The 9,443-nt window shown below is 52.5% G+C and overlaps 2 protein-coding genes and 1 pseudogene across 3 annotated transcripts; all 3 read right to left on the bottom strand.

The window, feature by feature from the left end:
• Nucleotides 1-327: 327 nt before the first annotated feature.
• Nucleotides 328-1,393, bottom strand: LBRM_35_0690 (annotated as a pseudogene). Its single transcript is given in 2 exon segments — nucleotides 328-987; nucleotides 989-1,393. Coding segments are annotated over 2 exon segments (1,065 nt in total).
• Nucleotides 1,394-5,250: 3,857 nt separating this feature from the next.
• Nucleotides 5,251-7,491, bottom strand: LBRM_35_0680 (putative Mitochondrial elongation factor G; the record flags this gene model as incomplete). The annotated part of the gene is made up of 1 exon (XM_001568643.1): nucleotides 5,251-7,491. One exon carries the CDS (start codon nucleotides 7,489-7,491, stop codon nucleotides 5,251-5,253), a length of 2,241 nt encoding a protein of 746 aa, XP_001568693.1.
• An 841-nt stretch (nucleotides 7,492-8,332) lies between these two features.
• On the bottom strand, nucleotides 8,333-9,100 carry LBRM_35_0670 (conserved hypothetical protein; the record flags this gene model as incomplete). The annotated part of the gene is made up of 1 exon (XM_001568642.2): nucleotides 8,333-9,100. The coding sequence occupies one exon, from the start codon at nucleotides 9,098-9,100 to the stop codon at nucleotides 8,333-8,335; it is 768 nt and encodes a 255-aa protein (XP_001568692.2).
• Nucleotides 9,101-9,443: the final 343 nt, after the last annotated feature.

The raw sequence follows: 9,443 nt of genomic DNA, 5'->3' as shown, positions 1-9,443 counted from the left end.
TTGGGGGGGGGGGGGCTTCTATGCATGCGTGTTCCACACACACAGAGACACTACAAAGCGCTTTCAACTCAGCTCCAGCACGTAGCGATTGCCACAGGTGTCACTGAACGCAACGCGGTTAGGTGGTCCGCAGTCGATACTGCTCACAGAGTACCTAAAATAGAGCGAAAGCACCTCTGATGGAGTGTTTGACTGCTCTTGCACCGCGGCGCCAGTGGGCTGGGCCTGAGTGTGGTCGTCTGAGAATTGTACATGCGTGGTGGTACCGAGGTCGACAAAGTGAAGGCACTTGTCGCTGGAAGCGACTACCACCAGGAGACCAAACTGTCAGTCCATCAATCGCGCCACAGTCCAGCACAGCTCATGCGGGAAGGTAGTCTTCTTCATAAACGTCCCCGATGTTGTCAGGGCCCTGCCTTGGGGCCGGGGCGACCAAGCATCGCAGAGGCTGATGTTAAGTCGCTGTAGCACCTCCAGTGTCGCGGAGTTCCACACAAACAGTATTCCCTCCCCCGCGGATATCACGATATCCTGGCGAGTACGGTAGGCATCGACAGACAACACTGCACTATGATGGAACCGAAAAACAGAACCCAGTGCACTGAACCTCTGGCGATCCCACCCGGAAACGTTGGGCACCGAGCCGCCGGCCAGAAGGGCTTTGTCACCAAAGGAGTAGGCACGGGAGCTGAGAGTGCCGTTGAAGCCGGTGTTGGGGGACACGAGTATGTTGACTGCACCGGTGGTAGACCCGGTCCAGATGCGGCACAGTCCGTCTGTACACGCCGTCGCCAGCTCGGTGTCGAATGAATAAAAGCGGCAAGCATGCACGACGTGCGGGTGAGTCAGAGAGCGATGCTGCTTACACGAAGGCAGTTTCCACAAGACAGCGGTGCAGTCGCGCGACGTAGTGGCTACCAGAATGGCATCTGGGTTCACTGCTCCGCCAAGAATTAGGTAATCATGACCCACCAGCCGGCCCAGCCTCTACGCCGAGAGCAATGAGATAAGTAGTCATGTGGCGGTCCCTCGTGGAACAAGAAAGCAGAATGTCAGTCTGGACCGCGAAGAGCACCAACCTTGCACAGTGTCCGTGGCCACAATTGCGGGGGTGTAGTGAGTAGGCCTGAAAGTGATGAGCTTTGCTACTATAAGGCGCCGCGGAACAAGGTGGCACACCCTGCAGGAAAGGGCACCAGGGCCACCCACCAAAGTCAGGAAGTGAGGAGCGAGTCAGAAATCCTTCAGAGAGGTGCAACTCAGACTGTGAATCGAAGCGAAGACTCGGATGGCTCACGTAGATGGCGCTGCCGCTCGTCGCCAACGAGCTTGGCGGAGTGACGCAAACGGAAGCTGCCAAGCACCCGCTCCCTTTTTCTTTTGCCGCTGCCAGTCATCACACAGAGGGACAACACGTCTACTATGGCCAGATGGTGTGTGCTGAAGTCCGTGAGGTAGTCGTAGCGAGACATTCGATGAGAACTCCGGCGCACCTGGCGCTCGATAATAGCGGTGGTGTTGCGTCACCCCTTGCAAGCGACGTCCCATCTCCCGCTGAGAGGCCTCATTGTCATCAGCGTACAAGTCACTACACAAACTCCTATTCTCAACGTTGCCGTGCGAGCGCTGTCGATCCGCAGATTGAGCAGACCCAAATATCAAGTTGCGAGTCGAGGTTTTGGTGCCACATGTGTACAACGGAAGCGCCACCGCCACGTCGTGGTAAGCGCGCCGCTCATAAACATGGGAAGTGGAAGAGGATCGGCCCCCCCCCCTCCCTCCCCCTCAAGCAAGGCGAGCGTTAGTGCGATCCACAAGCACAGACGTCACTTTCTTCTCCAGTATCGCAGAATGTAGAACTATAAACACCCCCAGAACTGACAGATGAACACGATTTCTGTTTAGTCACCCTGCGTAGTTGTGCGGTTGATCACTCCACCATGAATCGGTCAGAGATCACACAGGAAAAAGTGCCCGTTATGCTAAAGGGGAGTAGTGGGTCTGCTACACATGCACATACCTGTGCAGCAGCGCACAACGGAACAGCGCCAAACGAATCACAGTCAAGCGTGTACTCCCACTTATGCGCAGTACCGAGAGAGAGAGCGCAGACCTCTCTCTCCAGGGTGCTTCGCTCGTTTGTTTTGCTTCTATTTCTACAAGAAAATGTAGAGCGGTAATAAAGAGACGTACATACGCACAGAGAGGGAATCACAGCCCCGGAGGAAGCAGCGAACAGAATAAAGAGGAAAACAAGGCAGGTGCAACAGTATACTTCTATATGTACATATATGCGTGTGTGTGTATGTGTGTATAACAAAGAGAGGGGGGAGGGCAAAGGCAAAGGAAAAGGAAGGAAAAAAAAAAACAGTAAAAAACGCTGCCGAGACACACACACACAAAGATGTGTCGTTGGTCGGTGTGGGTGGGGTGAATGGGTGAGTGTGCGTGTATTGTCGTGAGCCTAACCGTGAGTCGCTACCTATGTGTGGCTCTACGAAGAAAAGAAGAACAAAAAGAAAATCGCAGACAAACGGGAGTGGGGACACAAGGAGGCTCTTTCTTTGCTCTTCCGCCGAGATGAGGAGATGGTTGATTGGGGTTGGAGTTGGAGTGTATGTTACTCGTTTTATGTGTGCGGATGCGACTCTTCTCGGTTTTACTTTAGGTGTATTCAGCAGGAGACGAAAAGAAAGGCAGTGAAGCAAAAAGGAGGGAGGCGAAAGCGTAAGCAAGGCACCAGCACACACGTGTACGTACGCGGTGAAGAAAAAGTTTCCAAATACGAACACACACACACACAGAGAAGCACACATCAAAACAAAAAGAGAGAAGTAGCGTTTGATGAAAGCAAAGCGGGATGCAGAAATTTCGCTATACATACACAGAGATGGATCGATATAGGTGACTATTCTTCTTTTTTGTTACTGCTCCGTGAACGTGAGAAATAGAGAAAAAAGGGGGGAAGCAAGACTGCTCGCTGACGGCGGCTTTCGTCCTCGCTGTGAACGATCGTAACTGTGGCAGAAGGCAGCAACAACAGAGAAGAAAAAAGTTGTAAAGTAAATCAAAAAAGAAAAAACATTGAAACAGCACACACAGGAGAGAGAGAGCCTTACACGCCACAGGAAAGAAACTGAAGCAGGGAAAAGAATCAGAAAGAGCAACAACAGAAATACACACGCACGGGAAAGAAAAAAAAAAGATGAAAATGAAACGATGCAAGCGTGTACGCACTCCATGCCGTTGCGCGTTAACGTGTCTGTCTACTTCAACACTTTCTGAGGGGCTTCGGTCGTTTCCGGGGTCGTGAATTTAGAAATTGGCTCAACAGAGGACAGTTAAAAAAGAAAAAGAGAAACGAAAAAATTGAAACCACAAAACGAAGGCCAAAAAAAAAAATGCGCGTAGAAATACAGCAACAGGAAAAGTGAAGAGGGAAACACACGAAAAAATATATAGGATAAAAGAGAGCAATACAGTACGAAAAAACAGAAAAACAGCAACAACGAGGAGCAACAACGAAAGAGAAGCCACGCTTAGAGTAACCTCAAAAGGCAAACGATAGGGTTCAAAGAGAGTGAAAGGTTGAGACAGGCAACTTTTTTCTCACTTGTCGTCAGGAAATTGCAAAAAGCGCAGTCACCTAAACGTCGGGAACGAGAGAAGAGCAGAAGAAAAAAGAAGGAAAGAGGTACGATTTGCCGGGGAGAAAAAAGGATGGTGATGGCTATAGATCACGGCAGCGCGGAAGCAACAAGCCATGGGCAGCTGACACTCGAGTGCGTCTGTGTATCTTTGTTGAAATTCGAACCCCTTCGTCCGTGTGCTCCAAGGCAGCACACACCGCGATAGGAGAACGTATTTGCCGTCTTTCTCTCTCTTTTTGCGTGTAGAGAGAGAGAACTTTCTCTCCTCTTTCCAACTTGGCGGTTGTAGTTGCTGTCTTGGAGAGGAGGGAGAGGGAACTTTCTCCGTGGAAAAACAGGGTGCGAGGGCGTTGTCAAAAGGGGTGAGGTGCACGGAAAAAATAAATGCCATGGCCACGCCAAGGGCATCTGCACATTATCAGCGGTGCAAAAGGTCCACACAAGTGCGATAATCGTTTTGTGTGTGTGTGTGTGTGTGGCGCCACCGCAGTCATAAGTACGAGTCCAAACGTGTGTCAGCGGGTTAAGAGGGTAGGGGAGGACAGAGCAAACGGCGAGGCAGAAAAAAAAAACAAGAAGAGGGGCTATGAAAGAGGTCCAGCGATATTTTCGCAGCCGGGCACGTGTATTGGGACACGTATTCCTGGGTAACTGTGTGGAATGATCGCTCGAGATGCAGGTCAATAGGAAAAGCACGATTGGCGCTCTTGGAAAGGGCCCTGCGTCAACACGCTGCCTGTCGTCACAATCATCATGTTTTGATCGGTTGACTGGTTCACTCACTCACGCCGTGATGTCACACGCTGTCTACCGCACGAATGTCCTCCTGCATCTAAATCCCCGCCCCTGCCGAGAGTCGAGGCCTCTGTCTCAGAATGCTGTGCGACCATATGCAATCACACGCCTCTGCAAGTGTGTGTGTGTGTGTGTGTGTGCTACAGCACTCGATATTATGTTGTTTTCCGGATTTCCTCGGTCCGCTTTACTATGTGGCTTCCATTAAACACTAATGCCTGCCTTGCCATTTTTTTTTTTTCTTCTCTTCCGTCTTCGTTAGTTAAGTTCAGATAACCAGTGACACAGAAATGATAAGAGAAAATGATCTGTAAGACACCAACATCTCTCTTTGCTGAGAACACGTTGGAGATGCACGCATGTTCGTTGACTAGCGTCACCCGTCGACACCCACAAACACACACACACGCACACAGGGACAATGTGCAGGTGAAGAGCTTCGGCATTCCGCCCGCCTCGACCCTCCCCCACAAAACTAGAGCACTTTCCTTTCTCCAGAAAAGGAAACCCACAAGAGAGGCTACGGCGAAAAGGTGTGCGTGCGCCGCTGTCTAAGGAGATTCACGCGGATGCAAAGCCAAAAGAGAAAGACAACGCAAATCCCCGACAGCACTAAAAAAAAAGAAAAAACGGTAACGTCAGTGAGTAAAGGAGTACTTTGTTGTTGTTTGTTTGTTTCTCTGATGCGCCGATCCGCAAGAGACATGAAAAAGAAAGACGAAACATATGTAGAGTATCTGTGAATGTGCCTCGGTGAGCTTCCCAATGGGGAGGAGGGAAAAAGGGGGAAGGAGGAGGAAGCACCTTAGTCCGGAAGCTTGAAAGACTTGCGACCAAGATCACTATTGCGCTCATCCATTCGCATTTGCGCCTTGTACTGCTGCATCGGCCGATATTCCTTAAACTGCATGCTAAAGTCACCCTGACCCTTCGTGAGTCGTCGAAGGTCAGAAATAAAGCCGAACATGGTGTCCAGTGCCGTTTCCCCACGGATCACTGCATCAGGACCATTTACAGTGGTCTCGGTCACCACACCCTCTCGCTTTGAGAACTCGGTCGCCACATCAGTCATGTTCGTCGCAGGCACTGTCATCTCAACATCCATGAATGGCTCCACAAGTGTCGGCTTCAGCTTCGGCAGCAGCGTCTCCCACAGCTCCTGTGTCGCGTTCTTGAAGGCCTGATCGTTCGAGTCCACCTCGTGCATGGCGCCACCGCTCAAGTGGAAGTGCACCCCCCAAACAGGTGCGTGCATCAGCTCACCCTTCACGAAAATCTTGCGCTCCAGCTGCTTCACCACCGTCTTCTGCAGCGACTCACGGATGTCACCGTTCGAGCAGCGTGTCGTCGCTTTGTTCTTGACGCCCTTCTCGACCGACATATCGATTGGCAGCGGCTCGACGTAGCCCTTCAGATGCGCCCACTGGCCCGCACCTCCGCTTTGCCGCTTGAAGACAAAGTCGAACTCCTGCCGCTTCGTGATAATCTCGCGGTAGTTGACCGTTGGTTTGCCGAGTTCCACCTGCAGTCCGTATTCTCGCTTCAGCCGCTCGACATAAATGTCAAGGTGCAGCTCACCCATGCCCTCTACAATGTCCTCGTTCGTCTCTGAGTTGCGGTAGTACACAAATGTGGGGTCTTCTCGCATGAAGGCGAGCATACGCTCCCGTACCCTGGAATGCTCCTTGTCATCCTTCGTCCTGAGTGAGGCCGAGATGACGCGCGGCGGGACGTACATGTCCTCGCACGAAAAAAGCTGCGATCCAGACTGCGGTCCGGCCTTCATTAGAGTGTCACCTGAGGACGCGTCCACCTCACCCTGAATGGCACAAATGTCACCAGCGCGTACCTCGTCCACAACCTCGGCGCTATCCGCATGCATGCGCACAAGCTTTGGCGGCAAGAAGTTCTTGCCGGTGCGGATATTCATCAAGTGTTCCTTCCGCATCTTCCCCTGGTACACTCGCACGTAGTTGGACAGCCCCGACTTCTTTGTTTCCTCGATCTTGAAAACGAGAGCCACCAGCGGCTTCTCGTCATCCGTCAGCAGCGCCACCTCGCCATCCTTCACGTTCGACACGTTACCGTCCTCGTCCTTGACACGCTTCACCCGATAGCCGGAGTTGTGGCGCTCCTCTGGTGACGGCAGGTAGCGCTCCACCGCGTCCAGGAGCAGCTGCACGCCTTTGTTCCGGTATGCCGAACCGACCATCACGGGCACAAACTTATTGGCGATGGTAGCGCGGCGAATGGCAGCATGGATCTGCGCAGCTGTCGGCTCCTGGTCATTGAGAAAGATAGACTCCATTTCCTCGTCGCACTCGGCTAGGCGGCTCACGAGCTCCTTGCGTGCGGCGTTCACGTCCTCCTTGAGGTAGCTCGGCACCGGCTCGTAACGGATGGTCTCACCAAAAGGGCCGTCAAAATAAATGGCCTTCTCATCGATGAGGTCGACGACGCCTTCAAAGTCCTGTGCAATGCCCATGTTCAGCTGGATAAAGAAGGCGTTGATGCCCAGACGCTCCTGCGCTTGCTTTAGTGCCCGTTGTGGGTTCGCGTTGTCGCGATCAAGCTTGTTAATGAAGCAGATGCGCGGTACCCCGTACCTCTTCATCTGACGATCCACCGTCAGCGTCTGGCTCTGCACACCGCCAACGGCGCACATGAGCAGGATAGCGCCGTCCAGCACGCGAAGGGCGCGCTCCACTTCGATGGTGAAGTCGACATGACCGGGGGTATCGATGATGTTGATGGTGCTGCTCTTCCAGCGACACTGCGTCGCAGCGGAGCGAATAGTGATGCCGCGCTCCTTCTCTAGCTCCATGGAGTCCATTGTGGCGCCGACTTCGGTGCCGCCTTTCACCTCGTGGATCTTTCCGATGCGACCGGAGTAGAAGAGAATGCGCTCGCTCAGCGTTGTTTTGCCGCTATCAATGTGAGCACTGATACCAATGTTGCGCATGTGCTTTACATACTCTAGGAAAGCGGGAGTTGCGAGGAGCGGGATGCTGCTGCGCAGCACGTAGGCCAGAGCGCTTCTGCGCATTATCCTGCCGCTGTAAGGTGCGGAATGAGAAGACAAAAAGCCCTTACGCGCTTTCTCACAAAAGTACAGAGAGAAATGTATGTGAAGAGGGAAAAGTATCTAGGTGGGCAGCACGTCAAGTCCCAAGAAGAAAATGCCGACGAAATCGGCCGAGTCGGAAGAGCAAGCACGAAACAGAAGAGTATCGAATGAATAGAGCAATATGAAGGGAACGCTGTCGTGCATTGCCGGCCGTTGTATTGCTTCAACTCAGTGCTATTTGTCTGCTTATTCCAGATGAAGCACAGCCTTTACCTGGTGCCCATAGGATAGCATTAGATGACTTGGTTGCTTTCGCACTTCCAACACAGCCTATTCTCTCTGCAGAGTTGCTCCGCCTTACTTGAGCTGCCTGTCGCCGTGACACAAGTCATCCGTGCTTTGTGTTTTCCCTTTCGTTGGTGTTTGCGTTTTGTTGCTGCACCCTGAGCAGTGTTGTTCTAAACTACATGTATATCCCACACACGGGTCACCTGCATCACAAAACATGCGAACAGTGCACGAGCTGTCGTCGGAAGCCTCAGAGTCAAGAGCGAGAACGAAAAAAAAAGGACAAAGACGTATGGTACATACTCGGCAACAACACACGCGCACCAGCCCTACACGTCAAGAGAAAGGGGCAGCAAGTACAACCACCCTTTATAAAGCAGTCGGCGGAGACGGATCGGGAAACGGGTGTTGTACTGCCACCCGCACGTGACACAAATACAAAGGCAAAAAAGACCATGGGAGAACGAGGAACTGCAGTCCAGCGTGGCGTGCGAAAGTTGAACAGCTCTGTCACCTATCGGCGCACCCGGCATTACCGCTTGCTGCGCCTGAGCTGGTCGTTCAACTGGACATACTCCTCTCGCAGGCGTTGAATATCATCAGAGGAGTTCGCCTCAGCGAGCTGGGCGCCTGCTTTCTGCTGCTCTTCCTTTAGGGTCGCCTCCAGTCGCGCAATGGTGTGGTCCTTCTTTTCGTTATCCTCCCTGAGGTGGCTAGCCACGACCTCGTGATCCTCCCCTGGTGCGGGAAGCGTCTCAAGTTTTGACTTTAAGTGGCGCTCCTTTGCGATCAAGTGTTGGATTTCCTTGGCTAGTGACTCCCTCTTCTCTCTGAACATTTGAATGTCCTCGATGGATGAGGCATGCTCCACGCTGTTTTGGCGACGGAGCTCGTGCTGACTGTTGACCGTCCGAGTGGCTCGCTTCACATCTTTGCTCTGATTAGCAAGAATGCGTCGGAGGCCGGCAAGTTCGTTCAGAAGGTATGCACGGCGGTTATCTAGACGAGTGTACTCATGCTGCAGGTCGATGATATTGATCATCTGCAGCTCCCTCAGCTGGCTCTCCAGCTCAGCAATTTCATCCTGAAGTGCGTTGTTTCGGCGCCGCATCCTATCGTTGGCGATTGTGTCAGCAGTGCCCTCAAAGCGAGAGTCGTAGTCGGCCGCCCGCCTCTGCTGCTGTTCTTCCCTCTCCATTCGCGCAAGTCTCTTCTGAAGACTGTAGTTTTCCTCCGCCACCTTGACAGCAACGTCGCGATCATATCCAGTCGCCGCCATCTTAGCAGTGGCGGCCGACATAAAAAGAGAAGGGCAGCTGCAAAAATATGCGTGTAAAACCACGAGTTGCGGCACAGCTTTTGTGAAATGACAAGTGGAAACAAAGAGAAAGGGATAGTGAGAACAGAATGTGCGTGCTAAGCATGAGAATGGAAGTATAAACAGCGGGTTGTAAGACTGCATTTAAGCGCTGCTTTCGTCTTTCATAGGGGCGTTGCAGCTCGCAAATGCCTGAGTAGGCGATCCCATTTCTTCACCAACGTGCATGGCCAGGTCAGCTTACGCCTTTGTGGGAAAGAAGCCGGCGTCTCTACCTCGAAGTCAAAAAGCAGCGAGAGAGGCCACCTGTTCTACGAGAAACCTG

This window comes from Leishmania braziliensis, chromosome 36, assembly GCF_000002845.2.
Source record: "Leishmania braziliensis MHOM/BR/75/M2904 complete genome, chromosome 36".
NCBI classification, from domain to species: Eukaryota; Euglenozoa; class Kinetoplastea; order Trypanosomatida; family Trypanosomatidae; genus Leishmania; species Leishmania braziliensis.
Note: the sequence above shows the minus strand (reverse complement) of the source record. Positions and strands in the feature narration are given on the sequence as shown.